The 23,017-nt window shown below is 32.8% G+C and overlaps 4 protein-coding genes across 7 annotated transcripts; 2 read left to right on the top strand and 2 right to left on the bottom strand.

Moving 5' to 3' along the window:
- Window positions 1-886: 886 nt before the first annotated feature.
- Window positions 887-4,574, top strand: LOC105121315 (equilibrative nucleotide transporter 8-like). Its single transcript, XM_011019909.1, has 5 exons — window positions 887-957; window positions 2,185-2,320; window positions 2,589-2,705; window positions 2,847-2,909; window positions 2,953-4,574. The coding sequence occupies exons 1-5, from the start codon at window positions 887-889 to the stop codon at window positions 3,682-3,684; spliced, it is 1,119 nt and encodes a 372-aa protein (XP_011018211.1). The 3' UTR covers window positions 3,685-4,574.
- LOC105121009 (uncharacterized) lies at window positions 4,466-6,349 on the bottom strand. The gene is made up of 3 exons (XM_011019475.1): window positions 5,666-6,349; window positions 5,028-5,200; window positions 4,466-4,824 (listed from the first exon to the last, which is right to left on the bottom strand). The coding sequence occupies exons 1-3, from the start codon at window positions 6,263-6,265 to the stop codon at window positions 4,662-4,664; spliced, it is 936 nt and encodes a 311-aa protein (XP_011017777.1). The 5' UTR covers window positions 6,266-6,349; the 3' UTR covers window positions 4,466-4,661.
- A 7,838-nt stretch (window positions 6,350-14,187) lies between these two features.
- Window positions 14,188-20,073, top strand: CIPK26 (CBL-interacting serine/threonine-protein kinase 24). 4 transcript variants are annotated; one of them, XM_011019470.1, is made up of 15 exons: window positions 14,188-14,308; window positions 14,426-14,677; window positions 14,767-14,829; window positions 14,904-14,975; window positions 15,117-15,224; window positions 15,325-15,399; window positions 15,511-15,564; window positions 16,087-16,212; window positions 16,728-16,817; window positions 17,023-17,145; window positions 17,444-17,563; window positions 17,947-18,063; window positions 18,600-18,656; window positions 18,776-18,850; window positions 19,772-20,073. In XM_011019470.1, exons 2-15 carry the CDS (start codon window positions 14,510-14,512, stop codon window positions 19,856-19,858), a joined length of 1,335 nt encoding a protein of 444 aa, XP_011017772.1. In that variant the 5' UTR covers window positions 14,188-14,308; window positions 14,426-14,509; the 3' UTR covers window positions 19,859-20,073.
- A 1,519-nt stretch (window positions 20,074-21,592) lies between these two features.
- On the bottom strand, window positions 21,593-22,595 carry LOC105121004 (uncharacterized). Its single transcript, XM_011019468.1, has 2 exons — window positions 22,233-22,595; window positions 21,593-22,108 (listed from the first exon to the last, which is right to left on the bottom strand). Exons 1-2 carry the CDS (start codon window positions 22,543-22,545, stop codon window positions 21,873-21,875), a joined length of 549 nt encoding a protein of 182 aa, XP_011017770.1. The 5' UTR covers window positions 22,546-22,595; the 3' UTR covers window positions 21,593-21,872.
- Between the last annotated feature and the right edge of the window lie 422 nt (window positions 22,596-23,017).

Raw genomic sequence — 23,017 nt, 5'->3', positions numbered from 1 at the left:
GGAAATTCTTAATTAAAAAATATTTTCTTTTACAAAAACCATCGATCAAACAGCAAAAAAATAAAAAACATGCATTTTTTTTTTTAAAAAAGGTAGAGTGTTAATTAATATTCAAAAGGGTAGCTTTTAATTAATATTCAAAGGGTAACTATTTTCTTCTTGGATATTTGATAGAGTACGTAGCATCCTGTAAGGCTTCTTCTCCTCCTCTATTCTTTAATGAGTATTGCCATCTTAAAATCGAGGAGCCCACGAAGCTACTTCCAGCAGTCTCTGTGGAAAAACATGAACACAAATTTAGACCAAGTGCATGGGATGGCACAATCGATTAGCACTGCATGCAACGATATCCAAGAATCTTGCCCAATGAAGGAAAAATAAATAGAAACATTTCTATCCATGTAAAGCTAGTGATGGCACCATGGATCGTGAAAGATTTATAATATGTTGTGCTTAATTTGTCGTCATGGACGATTACCAGAAAGAGAGATGGATATGGAATTTCCAAGCAAATTGTGTGAAGGAGATTCATAATGGCTTGGCAGCCAAGTAAAAGCCTGGAAGCATTTTCATGCTGATAATATGTACAGACGATCAAAACTTGATCAAGCTAGGATAAAATGGTTCGGCAACCCTCTCAGCCTGCCAATTAGCAATATGAGAAGCACATTACGTAGGACCCATGCTCGAGCTTCTCAAGCTCTCATGTCTTTTCATGATGTCCTTATTGCGTAAAATAATAGTATTAACAGCCTGTTACTATATAATCAATGAAATTTAGATCTTTGAGAAAAACCCATGTGAAATCAAGCTTTGAATTTGAGCTCCCATGGCTACAATCAAGGTTTTGATGCCGTCATTTTTGTTGGGTTTTTGTTTTGGATTGATGGCGAGTGGGGTTTGGAGCAAGAGGCTCCGTATCCCATACTTTGTTCCATGTGGAGTGCCAGGGCTGCAGTGAGCACCAGCTCTTCGGTGCCATTTGCGAACGCATTATTTATCAGACCAGGAGGTCATCCGATGTTGAACTTAATAAATATAGGTGGAGAAAACAATGTACATGAAATGAAAATTGTAGAGGATGTGTGATTGTAATGAACTAGTGTAAAGCTCTTGGATGAGCTTCGATAGCCTGAATTGCCTTGCTTGGATTTCATTGCCATCTTGGATGTGAATGGCCTCGGTTTCTTTGGGACTTACTTACCTAGCAAACAATGTGTATTTATAGATTTTTTTTCACGTCATTTTACATTGAAGAGCATGGAGAGTGGTTGGAGGTAAGGGTGATTATTTTTTATTTGGCTTTGTTGTTTTAGTTTGGTTTTGTTTGATTTTTTTAATTTTAAATTTATTAAACTGATACCAAACTGATCAGGTTTTTAAATATGCTTATTAATTTAATTATTTTTTTATAGTTTGATTTTTTAATTTATTTTTTTAATTTTTTGAATATAATTAATTTTTAATTTTTTTTATTATGCTTCTTTGTGTGAAGTTGTAATTACCTCGATGTGTGAATGGAGAATCATGGATGGAGTTATTGCTGTGCTTGCATGTTCAATGGTGGGGATGTGTGGACAAAAAAATAGTTATAATCAGGAAAAATAGTGTTTATTCTGCATAGAAAAATGTGTGTGCTCAGGGTCACATGACCATGAAGGGAAGTCAGGTCCATCTCCATTATGGAATGTAGCTAAATAGTTTCGAAAGTATGGACAACATTAGCTCCTTTTTTTTCTTCGTTTTTTTGTGCTCTTTATGGTCGAAAAGTTCTGCTTTGACATGCTCCTGAATTGCTGCAGACAATTTTGAAGTATGGCAAACATTAGCTGCTTTCGTGTTGTAATTAGTTAACAGTTGCAAATACTGTATCCATTACTATTCTCTCATGTCTGTCTCCATCGTTGAGTTTGAAAAATGTCTGAATAGGCAGAAACTTTCAATCCAATAGCAGAATAAAATCATCATCATCATCATCTTGATATATTTTAGTGTAAGATTTTGTAAAAGAAGCCTTTCTTAAGGTAGGATTTTACCATCAGTTTGCTGAGACTATGGTGGGCTGTCGATAGTTTACCTGTCATCATAAAGTAGCAGAAAAAAGAGAAGGTAAGGAATAATTGCAGCTTATAATAGCAGTATTGGCAGATGTTAAAGAGGGGTTGGGGGGGTCAATATCTACAGTTCTGAACATCCCTTGACATCTGAGGACCAAATCAAGCTCCGCATGATAATCAACAGAGGACCTACTCACACAGAATGGACTTACCTTTCACTTCAAGGCACTACTCCTGACAGGACCAGTTTGGCACAAGTGAAAGTAGGGAGCAATCAAATCTTGCAATGCTAAAGACTTGCCACGAAGCGATTTTTTTTTAAATTAGCACAGTAATTTAAAAGTTTTGGAAGAATAATGTTATTTAAAAAAAAATTGGTGAAATAGTAAATTTTTACTTTATTTTAGAACCGCGACATTTACTAAATCTTATTATTTCCAAACACAATAAGATAGTTGTGAGGGAGAGACATAACAATACGTGCAGGCTGTTTTCTAAACACAATAAATCTTCACTGTTTTCCTTGTACAGGTTATTCAGAATAAGAAATCATTTCCAGCAATAGCATGTTTTCACCTTTTCCATCATTGCCAGCAAGTGCTTTCTCGGCACAACATTACTTCTGGAAAGATTTTTGTGGAGCATCAAGTGATTCAGAATTTCATGAGTTTTTGAGATTGCAGGGGACTAGAACCTCAATGAATCCATCAGAAACCATCCCTATTACCACTATCAGTCATGCTTCCCAGAAATTGGTTTTAAACTGTATAATTCTTAGCATATTTTTAGGAGAAAGATGCAAAATACATGTTTGTTGTCTTGCTTGAACTTTATTTTGCATGTAAGATGCAGGTGAGTGAAAGCAAGTATACTGTGGTGAAGCAGTTATTGTTAGAGAGCTCAAAGAATCATACTCATTTCCATCTTGAGGATCATTACAAAGGCATCACTCCCTCAGAACCCTCAACGTCTCCGAACAAGTGCTCACTTCTACCTTATAGTTACTGCCATCATTCTGCTGTGTTGGGCTCTCTCTTCCAATTTGTTATACAAACTACCAGATATGGAACAGAATTACAAACTTGCTCCTGATGATTCACTGTTTCCAAAACCAAAATTTCTGGCTGTAGCAAGGAAAGTCCGATGGCCAGCTTTTGGTGTTCTCATGATTTTTATCGTGACTTTGTCTCTATTTCCTGGTTTCATAGCAGAAGATATCTCGTCCAAGTTACTAAAAGATAAGTATCCCGTTTTGCTGATAACAATATACAATGTCGCAGACTTCGCAGGGAAATCTTTAACCACAATATATGTTCTGCAGAGCATTAAGAAGGCAACATGGGGTTGCATTCTCAGGCTTGTGTTCTATCCTCTCTTTGCAGCTTGTCTCAATGGACCCAAGTGGCTGGAAACTGAAGTACCCGTGGCAATTCTAACTTTCATGCTCGGAGTGACTAATGGCTATCTGACAAGTGTTCTCATGATCCTTGCTCCCATGGCAGTATCAGTTTCAGAAGCAGAGTTATCTGCAATTGCAATGGTTGTGTTCCTAGGAATAGGGCTGGTTGGTGGATCAGTTATTGGCTGGTTTTGGATCATTTATGCCTTTTTCGGTCTCTCGGGCTAGTTGGGAACAGATTATATTCACAAGTAAAATTCAAGAACAAAGGTAACTTGAGGTTAGCACTAGGAATAATCGATGGCAATTCCCATTGCATGATATGAATTTAGAGCTATCAATCTATAGTTTCCCAATCAGCAGCTGATTTCCTGTTCTGTGTGAAAGTATCCTTATCCTCTGTGTGTTGAAGAAGATTAGAGTATTCTTCTTACCCTTTCTAAAGCACAGGCTTAACTCTCCAAATATTCCCATTTGCACTCGATAGGTTGAGTTGCAAGCATAGCTTTTCTGTCGTAGAGCTCCAATACTTGATGTGAAGGCAAGCCCTAACAACTCGCGCCTTGGCAAACTGGTAGATCAGGCCCTATTACTCTATAGAAATTTTAACACTCCTAGGACTTGCTAAGTTTGAACAGAAATCAGCTCGTTAAATTATTGAATACAGGGGAAGATAAATAATGATAATTTAACGATTTAATCTATCCAGGCTTTATCATTTCCTTGATTCCTTCAATAATTAAAGGTGAAGCATAAACCCTAAATAAAATTGAAGAGGCAATACATAACATGCTAAACGCGTTGTTATTGTATCTAAAGCATTGGACAGTCTTTTCTGTCCAACCACGATGCTTATCTATAGGGGGGGTACTTGCATGACCAGAGGAAAGGAGATTTCAAACTTCAAAGTTTCAGCAAAACTTCAGTATGCAGTGGCAGCAATACCTGCCAGAACAAAAGAAATTTATTGACAAATATATAACAAGCCAAGCAGAAAGTAAGAGAGGTAATGCCACAAAAACTCGTCTTATCTTTTATTTTTCTTTCTAAATCAAATTGCCAGACGAGCAAAGCATGGTAATTAAACAACTCAACTGAGCAGCTTAAAAGGTTACTAGCAAAATTGCAAAAAGAAAGGATGTATAAACAAAGGTCAGAAGTTATGTCTAAGCCATAATACAAGATTTTTGTGAGAGGTGGTGGTCTCAAGATGAGGCGGCTAAAGGAGGGAGAGGAGGCTTGGATCCATGGAAAAAAGTTGGCGGTAACAATTTGCTCATATTTTCTCTCTGTTCCTGCTCCCCCTCCTCCTCCTCCTCCTCCTCTTCAGCGTCCCAAAGAAACCGAGCATAAGATGCCATCACATAACTGCAGCATCAAAACAAAGACATATTTAAAACTTGGCATCCATCATAACTACAGATACAATGGTAAAGTACAATACTGTAATACTGATAATTGTCTATCCACGTACAATCCTTTTTCCCATCAAACATTGAGATCATGATATAATTCATGTCTCTAAGGTTCCAGCAAATTTTATGGACTCTAAAATCAACAAAGGTGCTTACCAATCATCGGGGGCAGCTTTAACAGCTCGATCGAAATAAGATTCAGCACGAGAAGCATTCTTATGACTCTGCCATATCAAATCAGCATACATTGAAAGAACATCTGCATCATTAGGGTTGGCTAGAATTGCTCTGCCACAGTACTCTTCAGCTTTTACAAAATCCAAACGAATCTGTTCCAATTCCAAAACAATACATTAGAACAATCTTGCCCAACAAGATCTCCTATTCACTTACTAAATCATTCCTAATTTACTCATACTCTTACCTTTTGCGTTTGAAAATTAATTTTAACGTCTAAAAAACAGTTTTTCTCACGATTCTGTAGCATAGAGTTTCAAAAACTTTATACTTGAAGAATATCCATCAAAGTAAATTCCTATTGACTAAGCAAAACTTTCATAAGAAAGGAGCTTTAAAAGCACAAATTTCAGACAAAAATATCCACTGTTGATATACGATTACATTAACTACACAAGACAGAAACATAGCTTCCCATTTCTTTAAACTTCAAAAAAATTAAAAAAAGAAAAAAGAAAACAACACAAAACACATTATCTAACCATAACACAAACAAAAAACAAAAAAAATCAAAAACCATGCAAGCAAGAACCTTTTGCTATACAGCAAACACTTACCTCTTTCAAGAATCTGGCATAATTTCTGAGAAAAAGAGGATTCCCAGGATTGGCTTCAATCATCGTCTGATAATAAACATCGGTAGTTTCAATCCCCTCATTAGACTCCCGAAACCCTGGTCCTCCATCATCACCAAAATCGGACCCAAAACCACCTCCACCACCACAGAACTTCCCCCCACCACCATCACTACCACCACCCGTCACCAAAACCCCTAACACCCCATTATCACCCTCCCCCTTCTCTCCAACCCCAAACCCTTCAAATAACAACCCACTCTCCCAAAATGACATTTTTTTCTCCACTTCTTCGTCAACTTCCTGGTTAACAGTGATTCCATTCAATATTTTGTTGCTGGGTTCTCTCTTTGGCACTGAGAAGTACCTTAAATCATTCTTGGAAAAGGCTATTTTCACTCTTTCATTAGAATCATGGCCTTGTGAAGAAATGGAAGAAAATGGACCAGAAGATGATGCTGCCAACGAAATGGATCGGGTTATTTGGATTTGGTGCAAGGATTCGGGTTCTGGAGATGGTTCTTTCGAGTGTGGAGGGATCCATGAATTCAGAATTGGCGTTGATGAGCTCCTGAGAAGCATATTTTTGGCTTTGGATTTCTCAGTCTCTCGAGGCTTGGCATGTCATGTACGTAGAATGTAATGCTCTTATATAGGAGTAAGGCACCGTTTCATTTTGCGGTTGTAAAGAGTTTTGGCAAAACATTAATTTTTTTTAATGTTTTTTAATTATTTTTGGTATTGGGGTTTTAGTGCCTTGTTTGGGGGAAAGGATCTAAAGTTTTCATTTTAGAATTTGTTTTCCTATTTTTTGGTTTTCAAAAACCTTTTTTTTCTTGAGTTTTGTTATTTTTACATTGTATTCATTCTTTAATTTTTACCCACCCAGCATGATTAGTTGCTTGGTTAATTATTGATCGTGGTTGGTAATTGGCCACTGATAAATAATGTGAGTGATTAATTGTTTAATTTATTTATTAATTTATTCATCCATTGAGTAATTAATTGGTTCATAGTTATGGAAGTTTGTTAACAATTGGGAAGGTGATTTAAGGGTGCATTTGTTTTGTGGCTGCTTATTATCTAAAAAAATCAAATTAATATTTTTATGTAATTTTTTATGATTTTAATGAATTGATATTAAAAATATAAAATAAATATTTTAATAAATTTTCAGTTAAAAATACTCTTAGATAAATATCTTGCATCTTGTCACCAAAAAATTACCAAGTCATCCTGTATTTACCATCCATGTTTTATCCTAAACTTTTAAAATGTTTTTTTTTTAAATATATATAAGTCTTGTTGGCTGAAAAACAGTTTTTTAAGTAAAATTATAAAAAATAAATTATTTTTTTATATTTGATAGTATCATAAAAAATAATTTTTAATATTTGATGATACTATAAAAAATAAATTAAAACATAATTTATAAATATTTTAGTTTTTTTTAATTTTATATATATAAAACTGAAAGTACCTGTATGACCACTTATGATAAAAAAATACATATATATGAGTTATAAAATGTGTGACTGTTAGGGAAAAATTATTATATTGTATTTTTACATGTATAGTTTGTTTTATAAAATATAAATATATATTTAATATAAATATTTTAAGTATAATATTAGAGACATATAATTTTTTAAATGTTTTTCAAGTAAATTTTATTTTTAAAACCTCAAAATAATTTTTTAAATTAACGCAGAATCCAAATTAGTTAATGATATTAATTAAGAGTTTGTTTTGTATGATATCATGGGAAGAGAAATATTTGTGGAAGGTTTATTTATATGAGATTTATTTTATGCCTTGAAAAAAGTGTTTTACCAAATTAAGAAGAGGAAAGCACTTTTTTTATGGGAAAGATTTATTTTTTTGATTGAAAACTAATTTTTTTGAGTTCACCGGATACTAAAAAGTAAAACTATTTTCTAAGAAAATAGTTTTATTAAAACAATAAGAAAATAATCTTTTGTTTAAATAGATAAATATTATTTATATTTCATATCAATTAATTAAAAAAAAATCTTATTAATTTTAACATGGTTTGACTTTTGCTAGAGTTAGGGATATGAGTTTCACTCAATTTGAATTGGTAAAATACATAGACTAAATCAAGTTTAGGTTGGATTTGAATAAAACTTGAGGGTTAGAATTCAGGTTTTGAATTGTGTCATGGTTACTAGAATGCTTGAGCTCGTACAAAACCTAACCCTAAACAAATAAATCACTTTTAAGGGTTTTTTTTTTATACAAAAAATACATGCATACCAAGTTAATTATACATTAAATAGTTGTCACTAATAATTTTTTTATACAAAAAACATATATATACCAAGTTAATTATATATTAAATAGTTGTAACTGATAATATCTAAGTTTAGGTCTTAGATTCATATTAATTATTCATTTATTCAAATCAAGTTAGGATCAAGTATCTATATTTATTTTAGTTCGGGTTAAGTTTAAATAGTTATTTTAGATTTGAGTATGAGTTTCAAATATAAATAGTATAAAACTTGATTTATAGATATTTAATAATATTCATGGTAAATATTAAAGACCCAATTTATTTATATATTTTAAATTTATTTTACCATGCAGTTATGCTGTGGCTTTCTAACATGTCTTTAACCCAATAGAGCTTTACACATATGGTTATTAATTTGATCTACCGCATATTGTTTATATTCATACCATATAGGGAGAAACTAAAGAAAAGACGTGAATAACTATTAATTAACAAAAAATTTAAGGTGAGGATGGGGTGAATTCATTGTTAATGAAGGGTGTTGGAATATAGCTTCCTTTTCTTTTTAATTTTATTTTATAAACTTTTATAATTTATTTCATTTTATTTCTTTATGAAATTATTTTTATAACTTGAATTATAGATTTAAAAGTTTAACTTGTTATTTTTTTGAATTTTATATTTTAACATCGTGTTAATTAATAATTAAACTTTATAATTTATTTTAATTTTTTTATTGAATTTATATTTATTTCATGACTTAGATCACAAGTTTGGTATATTAATTAATGTTGATCTAACATGTTGTCATTTTAATATTTTTAAAATTTTAATATTGAGCAAAATTAATAAATTTTATGATACTTAGTGTGTAACTAGTATAGTTTTAAAACTCAACTTTCCTCGCATGGGTGAACTCGAGACCCGACTGACCTAGGGCTGAAACCAGGCAGGGTTTAAGAAGAAAAAAAAAACTTAGTATGACCCTGTTGATCTGGCGGGTTAACTTGGTAAGACCCAATCAAAAATTTGGTTGTAACTTGTTGATTTTTATTTTTTTACTAAAATAATATTTTTTATTAAAAAAATTGATTCAGACGACCTGGTGACTTGGTCAAAACCTAGATATTTTATCAAAATTCAGAATCTAAGTCTTAGATTGAGCCGTGATACTTAGTGTGTAACTAGTATAGTTTTTAAACTCAACTTGCCTCGTGTGGGTGAACTCGAGACCCGACTAACCTAAGGCTGAAACAGGCAGGGTTGAAGAAAAAATAAAGAAAAAAAAATTTAGTATAACCCTGTTGACCTGGCGGGTTAATATGATAAAACCCAATTAAAAACCTGGTTGTAACTTGTTGATTTTTGTTTTTTTATTAAAACAATATTTTTTATTAAAAAAATTGATCCAGACGACCTGATAACTTGGTCAAAACCTGGATATCTTATCAAAATTCAGAATCCAAGTCTTGGATTGAGCTAGGTCTAAAAATTATGTTAACTAATAATATACAATTAGTTATTTTTCAACATCACTTGAAAGAAATAAGATAGAGAAAAATTCTAAGTTAGATTTTTTTATTATTCTTTATGAGTCATAAGTTTTTTTTTATATTTTTTTTTTCTTCAAGAGCTCAAAAAATAATTACTAAAAAGTCACTAATTACATCCCTAGCTCCACAAAATTATCCAGCAAAATCAATTCATATTTTTTTCTCTTTTTACCTGCCAAACAAAGTCTAAGGAACTCCCCGTATATACGATGTACGGGGCCGACATTCCATCACAGCAGGACCCACTCAAACATGGTCATGTGAGAAAGGACCCGCTACAAACCGTCTGTTTTATTGACGGTCCAGATTCAATATCATCACCTGAGGCGACACTGTCGACTGGCATATGGTGGCGGCTCATGGAAGGGAAACAACGGGGCTTTTCCGCTGTGTTTTAGGGAGCAATGAAAGCCCATAGAAACTTCATGTTCCTACGAATTTGCCACTATACTGTTTGAGAGGCTGCCTTATCATTGCGGGACCCAAGATCGCTAACCAGCACCATGCGGTGGAGCCCATGGCTCGATTCAACGGTGAGTTTTGGTGCTATGAGGTCATGCCAGTCAAGTCATTGGGTGGCTATCTTTTCAGATTTTTACGGGTCCTATTTGAGGTCCTGCTTTCGTCGCCAAGTGGTGCAAGTGGATGATTGTAGGGGTAAAATAGACAATATACATGAGTAACGATGCCCCTAGAGTGTTTTTTATTTTTATTTTTTCGTCCTCTCTTAATTGTTATCCCATTTTTGGCTTTTATGCGCTGCGGGCGTCGCTCTCGTTGAAATATTGTAGCCTTGCAATTTGGGATAAACAAATAAGAAGTTGACATGTGGCAGCTGTTGTTTGCAGGCGGAGATGCATCGCCTATGAACCATGCAGCGACAAAAGCTCCCATTCTTGCCGATTTTATCGAATATTTTTCTTTTTTCTGGTAATTTAGCTCAGGAGATTCGATTGTCTTTGAAGTCTTGTTATTAATCTTTGCTTTGCACTTCGTTTCAAAATCTAACTAACTTGTCTTATTATTCAAATTAGATCTTCTAAAAATAATTTAAAATTAAATTAGTTTAATCCAGTTAAAGTAATGAATATACAGCTCGATTCAAAACCTAGTTACATATCTTGTGATTCAAACTAAAATTTCAAAATAATAATTTAAAATTGACTGATTTAAAAGGTTGAATTGATAAATATTATAATATACACAAAATTAGCAATGTCCTATCCAACTTGTTAATTTTTTCAAAAATAATAATATTATTTTGTTTTATTAAATTATTTTTTAATCAGCTTATTCAATATATAATCGATTATTGTGTTAGATGAACACATATTAATAACTTTAAGGTGAAATTACTATATTTCTATATTCATTAAAGCCTATCTCTTTTATTTTTTTAATTTAAAGGAGAGGTTTGTGGCAAGAATGTTCAGTAAAGAGAGAATTATATATATACACACATATATTACAAGTCCTTAAGAAAAAAACTTGTTTGATGTCGGTCTATATCAATTCCACGTCGATGTATGGAAAATTCTTATTTCAAATGATTTTGTGAGTTGAAATAAAAATTATATTCAGTTTACAATACAAATTATTTTAAAAAATAAGATTAACAGAGTATGTTTAAGAATATAATTACAGTTTTTTTTTTAAATATTTTTTATTAAAAAAATATATCAATAATAATATTTTATTTTTTAAAAATTATTTTTGAGATTAATACCTTAAAAATATACTAATTTTAAGTAAAAAATAAATTTAAAAAAAAATACTTGTAAAACACTGTATCAAATACACCCCAAAACAGAGATGAAAAAATAAAAAGCAAAAATTTAAAAATCATTAAGTCGAGGTATGCCACTCACACTCTAGTTTAACCCAGAATGACTTGATAGGATGCTTATCACCTAAGCTAATACCTGACATGGTATATAAAAAGGAGGACATGAGAAGGAGTGATTTCGGATGATGTTAGTCCACTGCATATAATTAATGATGGGAGAAGAGTTTTCAATTTATAGAAAAAGGAGGTTGACAATTGTACAAATACTTCTCCAGCTATTTTTTTATGTTTTTTTAATTATATTTTAAGTGTTTCTTCATTGTTTTGATTTGTTGAAGTTAAAAACAAAAAAAAAATAATGAAAATATTATTTTATTGAAGAAAATGACAGCATATGAATTGAGTCTGGGGGAGTACACTTGTGATAGCTAGAGGAGTGCTGGTTTTTAGTGCCTAAGAACAGCGATGGAGTTCAGCAATTTGCATTCTCTTCGAATTTATTTTTTTAATAATTAAAAAATATTATTTTTATATAAAAAATACTTTAAAAAACCATTATTACTATAATATTATAATACTAAATAGAGTAAAAATAATAATAATAACTAGAACATAAACCAAATGGTAACCACACTAATTTCCAAAGGAGAAATTCTTTATATTTCCTTCACAAAAACCATAGATGAAACAACAAAAAGAAGAAAAAGAATATGCATTTTTTTTTAAAAGGTAGTGTGTTAAATTAGTACTAAAAGGGTTAATTGATTCTACTTAAATATCTTGTGTATCAGCACCATCATCCTCCTACTCCTTCTCCATTGAGAAATCCATCTTGAAATCGAGGAGGAGCCCACGAAGCTACTTCGATCAATCTCTGCGGAGAACAACAAAAAAAACAAATCCAGGCCAGGTAAATTGGGACCTCCGGCAACAATATCCAAAAATATTGCTGAATGAAGAAAGGCAAACTTGCAGCATTTGTATCCATGGAAATCTAGTGGTTCCACTGTGGATCGCCAGAGATGAATAGATATGAAAATTCCTGGTAGACCGTGTGAAGGAGATTCGTTGTGATTTGCCAGTAAAAGCCAAGACCTCAAGAAGCATTTTCATGCTGATAATAATACAAACGATCACAGCTTTATCAAATCAAGTCGCCCCTGGTTTCCATCATGGAAAGATAAATCTGTCTGGTTCTCTCTCGTCTTGCCAGTAGAATACGAGGAGCCCTGAGGTTCTCAACTTTCCATGTCTCTTCGTGTTGTCCTTGCTACGTCCATTATTCAACCTTCACCCAAAATATCTACAACTTGGATAAAACAAGGATTTCTTATGTTTTTTTCTTAAACTGACAGCACTAAACTAGCCCTACGCTATGAAGGGGTAGGTAGAGAGAACTATTATGAAGAGGAAGGTTGAAAAAACTATGATATTGTCTTAAAAGTCAATAATCCAATTATCTGGTTAAAAAATCAACACACCAACTGTCTTAGCCAAAAAAACAAAAAAACCCTAAATCAAGCTAAGTAGAAAGAATAATTAAAACATGAAATTAACTAGAACATAAAAAATAACATCTTCTAAGTTAGGTTTAGATTCTTAATCCACCAGTCAAATCTAATTTTATAATTGTTTTTATTAGATTGTGTGTTTAATACGTTTTACCTTCTTTAGAAGCCTTTTCTTATTGGTGAATCATATAGAAAATATTATATGAGTTCATGATTTCACTTGAGTTTGTCAGAATTTAAAACATATAGTTTGGTTTAATTAGCTTTTTTGTCCCTAATTAGAATCTTATTCATCAAACTAAAAATATTTTATCCACCTTAAATTATAAATTTAAAAGGTCTATTCATGTTGATTATGTTTTTTTTTTTATTTATTTTTAATTGAATAATTTTTAAACGGATTTCATGATTTTTATAATTTATTTTCTATGGGGTTATTCCGATCCCATGACTCAAATTATAAACTCGACAGAATAACCTAAATTGACTTAATTTATTTTTAGATAAATTTTTAATTTAATATATATATATATATATATATAATTTCACCTTCAAATAACTCAATCTAATTTTTATTTTTTAATATTATTTTTTTTTAAATCAGGTTTTGTATTTTTTTTAATTGCAAAGTTATCTTGATTTTTTTGATTTATCTTTTTTTTTTAATTTCAATCTTTGAAACTGAATAGGTTACAAATGAAGCTTTATATTTTTTTAATTTTTTATTAAGTTATCTTAATCTCATGACTAATGTAGAGTGTCTATCAAGTTAATTTAAATCGATTTAACTTTCTTTGTTTTTTTAATTAATTTCATTATTCAATATTGGATGTACTGTAGTGTTAAAAATTAGATTTTATAATTTTTTTAATTTACTGTCTATAATATTATATATATCTCATTATCCGAATCACGGACTTGATAATTTAACCTGAGTTGATTTATGTATTTTCTTTGTTATTTTTTAAATTTAATATATATTTTTAATTCTGTTTTTTAATATTGAATTGATTAAAAATTAAATTTTATAATTTATTTTGATTTATTTTTTATAGAGTTATAATAATTTCGTGATTCCGAGATAAAGATTTGACAAGTTAATTCGAGTCGTTGTAATGTATCATCATTTACATATTTGAAAAAAAATCATTCAATATATTATCATATCAATATTAAAAAAATATTATCTAATATATATCATATTTTAATTTCATAATTAATTTTTTATTAAAAAATTCATTAACTATGCCTAAATATATTTTTTACATTAAAAAAGTTAAATTCATTTTCAGCATAGCGGTACCAACAATCTAGTTCATTACCAGGTTATGAATTAAATAGCGCATTTCCAATTTATAAGTTATTAAAAACCCGAACCACGACTAACCCAACCCAGCCCAACCAAACCAAACCAAACCAAACCAAATGAACCCAACCCCACCTCCCTCCAGAGCTCCATCCATCTTTAAAAAAATTCCCCAAAAAACACTCCGCACGATCCGTCGGTTTCGTTTCCCGGTAAGATTCGATTCTCGTCTGAATATATGTTTTTACACCCATTAGTAGCATTAATTCCTATCTTAATTTTATTCTTATTATAGGAAAATTCATTCCTCTACCTGTAACAAAACACAGAAATTGACCCATGCAGTTTTGAATATTCGATAATTGAGAGTGAAAATAAAAGAAAGAATGAGCTGATCGTAACTATAATTTATAATGATGAAGAAAGTAACGAGAAAGGTAGGAAAATATGAAGTTGGCCGCACAATTGGTGAAGGAACCTTCGCGAAGGTCAAATTTGCTCAAAATAGAGAAACAGGAGAGAGTGTCGCCATGAAGATTCTTTCTAAATCCGCCATTCTTAAGCACAGAATGGTTGATCAGGTTTCTAATTACTCAATCTCTCTTTTTCTCAATTTTGTTTTCTAGGCTAGTAGGAGGAGGTAAATAAGGTTAAATTTTTGAGTTTGCAGATAAAAAGAGAGATATCGATCATGAAGCTTGTCAGACATCCTTACATAGTTAGGCTGCATGAGGTAATTATTTTGTTTTTTTTTTTTAATTTTTGTTAGGTATTATTGCTTACTTATTTTGATTGATTGAATTCTAGGTTTTGGCTAGCCGGACGAAGATATATATAATTCTAGAGTTTGTTACTGGAGGAGAATTATTTGATAAAATTGTAAGTTTTTTTTAGATTTTTGTGCAGGAAATGATTGCTGTATTTTTCGTTTTAACGGATAATTAGCTAATAAGTGAAGGGTTTTTGTTGTTGTTGTTGTTGTTTAATGGGGATGGACTGGATTGGATTATTGGATGATAGGTTCATCAAGGAAGACTTGGGGAGAACGAGTCGAGACGGTATTTTCAGCAGCTTATTGATGCTGTTGCTCATTGTCATTGCAAGGGTGTGTACCATAGAGACCTGAAGGTGGATATATTGGGTGGTTTAGTTGCTTTTTTGACTTCTTTGTTTTGTGATTGGGCCTGCTGTGATTAACTTCTGTTTTTTTTTTTTTTGTAATGTGAAGCCTGAAAATCTTCTTCTTGATGCATTTGGAAATTTGAAGGTTTCCGACTTTGGATTGAGTGCGTTGCCGCAGAAAGTAGGCATATGGCTATCTCACTTTCAATAAAACATACACACATGAGGGCGTGCACACAAATTTCATCTCTGTCTGACTGTTTTGTCTGTGATTGTTTCTACTTACACGCAGGGGGTTGGACTTCTTCATACGACATGTGGAACCCCGAATTATGTTGCACCTGAGGTATATTCTCAAGTGGAAAAGAAGAAATATGTGATTTGGTCTCTTGTGCCTTTGCCAACGTTTTCTATTCTATTACAATAATTTTTCCATCCATGCCAATATTTGACACCCTGGACTGTTGTATGATTTTTATTCCTGAGATGCATTCTATTTCTCTGTTTTTGTTCCTTTGTTCCCTGTTATGGAGAAAGGGTTGCTGTATTCATACGTAAGTACAATGCTGTATTGAGCTGAGGATAATATTGATGATGGAAAACTGAACATCACTATGTTTGAGTTGATTGGCTGCTGATCTTTTGAACCTAATTTATTCTCCGTGGAACTTTTTCCTCCCATCTGCTATGTACGAACTTTTCTGCATGGCTCATCTGCAGCTTCACTGTTTCTTATAGAAGGCATTTGCATTTTCATTATTCTCATGTAGTTGAAACACAAATGCAACTTTTTCCATTTTTTCCCTGGTGCGCTATTGCTCCTCTGTTTTCTTAACACAATTTCTTACAGTAAACGACTGCTTATCAGGTGCTTGGTAACCAAGGTTATGATGGGGCTGCTGCTGATGTGTGGTCATGTGGAGTCATCCTCTTTGTTCTAATGGCTGGATATCTTCCATTTGAGGAGGCAGATCTTCCAACCTTGTACCGAAAGGTTAGCTATCTTTTCTCGGGAGGAATTGAACAAGTGAACAAAGTGCTTTGTATTTGTCAATTAGTTATTCTTTTAAAACTCCCTTATGTGCAATCATTCACTATCTTATTATCAAGTTCTGCAAGGACACTTCTATTCATTACAAAGTGTTCAAAATTTACAGATTGAAAGCTTTTCAAGCAGCCACACTTGTTCTTTTTCTTCACTTGCAGTTCTGTTTGCACAAGTTTTTATCAAGAGCACCTTTTTTGGCTCTTCTGGATACTTGTCCCCACTTGTGTGCCTATAGTTGTATTACATATCTTGTCTTTGGAGGTTTTAGTTCCAAACATGCACTGATACCCTTGTATTTCTCCTAACCTTGCATGGGAATGGTGAAAAAGCCCATGTTCACCTTGTTCCATTCCTGAAAGCATAATCTTGCTTGTTGTGCCAAGTTTGAATTCTTTTTGTTGTTATAATTTCCCCAAGCATAATGTGGCAATTCCTAACTGTGTTTTCTGGTTGATGCATAGATAAATGCTGCTGAATATTCTTGTCCATTTTGGTTTTCCCCTGGGGCGAAAGCATTGATAGATAAGATACTCAATCCCAATCCTAGAACTGTGAGTGTTTTACTTCCTTCTATCCACCTTGTAATTGATCTGGGACATTGCACTGGAACTTAAATGCCTACTTGCAAAACTGTTTTGATCTGAATCACATCATGTCTGAAACTTATTATTAGCCAGGACTTGAATATCAGTTAAGAACACCTCATATCCATGAAATTGTCTTCATCTGAGAACAATTGGTTTCCTGTTGCTGCAGCGTATAGGGATTGAGGGAATTAAAAAACATCCATGGTTTCAGAAAAACTATGAGCCTGTTGGACATAGGGAAGACGAGGAAGTGAATTTGGATGATGTTCATGCTGTTTTTGATGACATTGAGGTTTGTATCATCACTTTCAAAATACTAATGCAAGCTTATCAAATTCTACAGTTGAGTGTATGCTAACATTACAAATGCATTGTAACATGCATCTAATGCAAGCCTACCAAATTCTGAAGTTGAGTGTATGCTAACATTACAAATGCATTGTAACATGCATCATCTGATATCCTTTTTTTTCAGTGGGTTCTTTTCTTTATGGTACCGTAATGTTCTATGATGGCCTGCAGACATATTTTTTTTTCTGCCTTTTAAGCTCTTTACTTCTCTTTCTACTTGGTAATTCTTGGAAATACAGGATCAATATGTAGCAGAGCAACTGGAGAACAGTGTAGGTGGTCCTTTGGTAATGAATGCATTTGAGATGATTACCCTGTCTCAAGGGTTGAATCTATCAGCGTTGTTCGACAGACGTCAGGTAGTTTCAGTGTTGTGCTGCAATTTATGGACAAATATAGTATCTAGCCTGTTCTAGTGCATAGTTCCAGAGTTGAATTTTGTGCAAGGCTAAGTTAATTTGATAAAAGAAAAGCAAACTTTAAGATAGTGTAGACATGATCAAGTGTCACATGTCCTACTTCCTGAACTTTCCATCTGTGAAAATGTTATCTGTGATATCCAGCACCACCATTGCCATTGTAATGGTGAAATATATTAACCTTGTTTATCGTTTTGTACCTTGCTTAATTTCTATGTAGTTGCTACGGTAATTAGATTCTTTCCTTTGGTTCAAGCACTTTCTGATAACATCTCAAAGTGCCCCTATGTGTCTAGGCTGATGGTGCACTTTTCATCTGACAGGATTATATAAAACGACAAACTCGTTTTGTATCACGCAAACCTGCAAAGGATATAATTTCAACAATTGAAGCAGTTGCAGAATCAATGAATCTCAAGGTCCATACACGAAATTACAAGGTAAAAGTTGATTTGTTATATTTGTAAGAAGTCCATTTGTTATATTTTTATGAAGTTATATTTTTATGAAGTCCCTATTTAACATCATCAGTGACGTTCTTGGTCCTCTGTGCTTTTTTTCTTCCACAAATTGTGTTCTGCATGTGTCCCAGTTTGGTAGTAACCACCAATAAGTTGCTCAATTCTTCTCAAAACTGCATGGCTTAGTTGAGCAATTTCTATGGATATTACCTGGAAACATTTTTTTTCACCTTTATCTGAAAATGGGATTGTAATGACAAGAGAAGAATTAGAAGTGTTACTCATAAAGAGAAAATACAAACCAGGAAGTAACAAAGCTAATTACACAGGCAAGCTCATGCCGCTACAAAAAAATAGTTGCCAGAAAATTCAGCCACTGAGCTGATCTGGCAACAGCTTAGCAGTTAATGATTTTAGTTCATTGGGTTCTGATGTGTTGGATATCAATATGATTTAATGATCTTTTCTTCATTTCATTTCTATTGACGTTGGGAAAAAAAAAAAAATTCTTACAGACAAGACTTGAAGGAGTATCTGAAAACAAGGCTGGACAATTTGCAGTTGTTCTGGAGGTAACTTCCTAGGTTTCATTTCATATCTCTCTTTCTCCAAATTCTATAATCTGAAAAAACTAGGTGCCAGTGGTTTCAGAATAAGAACTATACTAAAATCAGTTGTCATTCATGCTTAGGTTTATGAAGTTGCTCCATCACTTTTCATGGTAGATGCTCGGAAGGCTTCTGGGGAAACTCTTGAATATCACAAGGTGAATTCATTTAAATCCTTAAATCTTTGTCTCGTCATCTAGAAATCAATCAATCACACTCTATTTTCTTTGTTTTTAAGATTATGATAATGTTTGCTAACTCTCCATATGCATAAGATGTAGAAGTGATTCTTTGATTCTTCCGTATAATAAATGATTAAAGAGATACTACCCATCTAACCATGGGAAAAGATGGGGTGAAGGGTGAGCTTGATGCCCGCAAACGCATGTGCTATACCTATCAGCAGAAGTTTGTAGAGTAACCTACTGGAATTAAATGCGCAGAATCCAAGGCAACTTAAATAAAATTTCATTTTAGCAATATAGGCTGGTTAGTTCTGAAAAGGGGAAAATGCAGGCTTGTTATATGTTTTTCATTTTTTATTTGTTATTCTATGATCATGTTTTCTATGTCTTATCTCATGGCCTCAGCACAGTATTTTTGGGCTTTCACTGTTAAAATGCACATTCACTGGACCTTATATATGTGCAAACGATGTCATATACAGGCTATTTCACATCTGACAACGTATCACAGCCTGTTCTCCATTTGGATCATTTGATGCTCTAATATTAACCTACAAATTGATTAATTTTCAACCCCATTTTCTTATGGTTTGCTAATAAATCCAAGAATCCTCCGATATAAATAAACATCTTTCTTATGGATAGCTCACGCATATTATAGAATTTTTCCTTCACCCAGGTATCTGCAGTGAGACAGCTAGCATGATTTTATGAGTGTTCTCTATCATGATAAGAGTTTAAAGGCCCTTTAATTTGTCGAACTTGGTGGATCAATTTGCTATTGTTGCTATATATATATATATATATATTCAGATTTTGTAATAGCACCGAAAGCTATCACTTCATCTATCCTTCAATACTGGCAACACCTATACCATTTACTTTTCTTTGCAGTTCTACAAGAATTTCTGCACTAAGCTAGAAAATATCATCTGGAAACCACCAGAGGGTGCAAAACTTCCTGGCTGCTTCGAACAATGACTTGCTGATCCAGTCTTTTGGGTGTGAAGCAAATCAGTGAGAAGAAGGGCAAAAAGGAAGATAATCCTGCCGACAGAACCGCCAGAAATACGCACTGATGGCGTGCCAGTGTACTTGTTCCTGATTCATATATTATAATAATGTTTGTAAATTACAAGATTTGTCTGATATGAAATCTATTGTATTTTAGAACTTGAAGGTCGCCCTATTTTTAACCCTTGCTTGCCCCCCTGCCATGTCCTAGAGAGAGAGGCCTGTGTACCAGCACGAGCCCCTCAAAAGCAGGGTCTGGATGTTAAGGAAATCCTAATGCTAGCTTTTCAAATTTATATTGAATCTATTCGGAGATATTTTTTTTAAAAAAATGAAGATAAGACAAATTGATGAATTTTTTTTTCTTATAAACAATACAAAAAATTAAAATTATTGTCTTTTATCTTTTTCATTTTCAGTTAGTGTCATAAATTTATTTTTTATTATAAATATGATATATTTTTTAGCTGATAATATAATTCCTTTTGATAACTCTTAATCAAAATAAAATAAAATTAATACCCTGCAATTCGATTGTTGAAAAATAGTTGTGATTTTAATGTATTTTTCTTTTGTTGTAAAAATTCACCATCGTTCTTAATAAATGAACACGCTTTTCAATCTTTATTGAAAAAGAAAGAAAACTGAAAATATATTTTTCTGTGTTAAACAACCCCCCACGTTCTTCCCCTTCTCGCCTGCCTGACCGTCGTCATTGCTTTACATTGCCATGACCATGGCTGTTGAAAGCTTGTCTTCACTCTTCTTCCTCTCCTTTCAATCCATTTCCGTAGATCAGAGAAGTCCGTACACGGAACCCTTGGCAATAGTTTTTTAATGGAGGAGATAGTCTTTGGATTTTTGTAATGGTTGAGGAGACAGGTGGGTACTCTCTTGCATGAGAGGACCCAAGTCTCATTTAGTGCCCGTTTAGAAGTGCATTTTCAGCTGTATTTCAAGGTTTTTTTAAAAATATATTTATTTTAAAAAATATTAAATTGATGGCTTTTTTAGTATTTTTTTATAAATTTAATTTAAAAATAAAAACAATATAAAAATTATTTTAATATATTTCTAAATAAAAAACAATTTACAGTACAATGCCAATCACCCCATGTTACTTCACTGTCAATGGAATATTTTGAAATTAGGTGATTTTTGACAAGATATTGCAGGACTGGACGCGTGTAAGAGGTCTCATGTCCTTGACCTTATTCGTTGTTTTGTGTAAACACATTAAAAAAATTTATTTTTTTATTTTAAATTAATATTTTTTTTAATATTTTTATATTATTTTGATTTGTTAATATAAAAAATAATTTTTTTAAAATAAAAAATATTATTTCAATTTATTTATAAATAAAAGAAATTTTAAAAAACAAGTTGCAACCACACCTGTAACAAGAAAGTATTATGGTGATTCGGAATAAAAGGTGGTATCTAAATAAAAAAAATATTAATTTTATAGCACTCAATTGATTTAATTGATTTGTAATTATTCAATTGATTTAATTTCAAATATAGCTAAGACAACATTAATATTTTATTGTTAAAGAACAAAAATATATTATTTTAATAAAAATAATTAATCTATTATTTTTTTATATTTATATATAAAAACCAAAGCCGAGCAAACATGAAATAATTGTAGACATAATTAGTGTAGCATGTTTTTCAAGGCATTTAATGGTTGGATTGGATATAGCTTTTCGTGATGCCAAAATGTTCAAGATATGACAGTTGCGTATTGGCAGATTCATGAGATAGCCAGACAGATCTCAAAGATAGTTGAATGTCCCTGAAGAAAATTACAGAATACCCACTACGACAAGGCAAGCCAGCACCCATATTATACATCTAAGTACTTCTGTCCTGAGAGAGAGAGGGAGGGAGGTGGGTTCCTGGCATGCTAGGGAGAGACTACTGAGGTCTAGCTACATGTAATACTAACATTGATGTATCCTAGGGTAGTATACAAACTTCAAGGTTGAAAGTACTTATCTCCGCATTTGCACTTCCATGAGAGCAGGTAATAGCTTTCATCTCCTTTAGATGAAGGTCCCCTGAAACCGTTTTTATGATGGGGAGGAGTGACCAGAGCAGCCATGCAAGGCTTACAATTAGAGCACCTATTGACACATTGAGGAGGCCTTGAACCCAGAACCATTTTCTTTTGCTTCATATCTTCACTCCCTCTTGAAGGCACTGATGATGCCGCTGCCAAAAAGAAGCACAAACAACACAGATTGAAACAAGACCGACTTTTGTGAATTCCCTTTTGTTGATGTAATAGTTAGTTATTTAGCCTAGCAGTGTCCGAAAAACCCAGATCAATTTTTACCTGAGACAGGAGGGAGAAATGTGAGGGAAAAGAAGAGAATCACAATCAATGTAATTCTTATACCATATGAGGAGTCTGTCGCCGAAGCCATGAGTCTTGTCAAATGGGGAAAAAGGAAAAACAGGAGGGAGCTGCAAAGAGATTGGGGGAAACTATTGAAACAATGATATGATTCTCGTTTAAGAACCTGTAGCATTCCATGTTCACATATAATGCAATTGTTTAGTTCAAAAAATACAGTGAATCTGAGTTCGGGGTAAGGCTTGGGGGGTCCCAACAGAGCTGGCCTTGTAGCTTTGTTTTGATGGCTCATTTCAAGCAATAGTTACAATCCTGTTCATGTTTCTGTTTGAATGACTGAAGTTACATTTTTTATCATCTTTTGTTGGTTGACTTGACTCCTTTTTCAGACTATTTAAGTACTTCTGTCATCATCTATTTAACACAAGCAAGTAGGCAGATAGTTTAACCCCCAAAGCTAAAGACGCCCCTTTATTTTTCCATCGCCAGACACAAGATTAGCCATCCCTGCTTTGATCATTCCACTTGTTTTTGCTTTTAATTTACTTGCCTTTTCCCATTTACGTTCATGATTCTATGCCTGCGCCCCTCTGATTTCTAACCATCTACAGGAAACAACTTTAGCCCACAGTTTCTCAGGGTGCAGCTTTAACGATCTTGGATTTGATACTTGGGATGGAGGGACCTGGGTTGTGTTTTCTAATAGCAGACAGAAGCATTAATTATTCTTTAGTTTGTGTATATTAACTGTAGTGACATTGTAA

The sequence above is a fragment of the Populus euphratica genome, unplaced genomic scaffold, assembly GCF_000495115.2.
Source record: "Populus euphratica unplaced genomic scaffold, PopEup_1.0 scaffold31.1, whole genome shotgun sequence".
In the NCBI taxonomy this organism is placed as follows: Eukaryota; Viridiplantae; Streptophyta; class Magnoliopsida; order Malpighiales; family Salicaceae; genus Populus; species Populus euphratica.
The sequence above is the reverse complement of the archived record's forward strand: the minus strand, read 5'-3'. Positions and strand labels throughout refer to the sequence as shown.

Coding starts and splice junctions, on each gene's coding strand:
- LOC105121004 (XM_011019468.1), bottom strand. CDS start 22,545: ATGAGCCATCAAAACAAAGCTACAAGGCCAGCTCTGTTGGGACCCCCC. Junction 22,109..22,232: donor ATTTCTCCCTCCTGTCTCAG/GTAAAAATTGAT, acceptor TCTTTTTGGCAG/CGGCATCATCAGTGCCTTCA.
- CIPK26 (XM_011019470.1), top strand. CDS start 14,510: ATGATGAAGAAAGTAACGAGAAAGGTAGGAAAATATGAAGTTGGCCGC. Junction 15,225..15,324: donor TGTACCATAGAGACCTGAAG/GTGGATATATTG, acceptor TGTAATGTGAAG/CCTGAAAATCTTCTTCTTGA. Junction 17,146..17,443: donor CTGTTTTTGATGACATTGAG/GTTTGTATCATC, acceptor TTGGAAATACAG/GATCAATATGTAGCAGAGCA.
- LOC105121009 (XM_011019475.1), bottom strand. CDS start 6,265: ATGCTTCTCAGGAGCTCATCAACGCCAATTCTGAATTCATGGATCCCT. Junction 5,201..5,665: donor ATGCCAGATTCTTGAAAGAG/GTAAGTGTTTGC, acceptor GAATTGGAACAG/ATTCGTTTGGATTTTGTAAA. Junction 4,825..5,027: donor AAAGCTGCCCCCGATGATTG/GTAAGCACCTTT, acceptor TTGATGCTGCAG/TTATGTGATGGCATCTTATG.
- LOC105121315 (XM_011019909.1), top strand. CDS start 887: ATGGCGAGTGGGGTTTGGAGCAAGAGGCTCCGTATCCCATACTTTGTT. Junction 958..2,184: donor TGTGGAGTGCCAGGGCTGCA/GTGAGCACCAGC, acceptor CAATATCTACAG/TTCTGAACATCCCTTGACAT. Junction 2,706..2,846: donor AGATTTTTGTGGAGCATCAA/GTGATTCAGAAT, acceptor GCATATTTTTAG/GAGAAAGATGCAAAATACAT.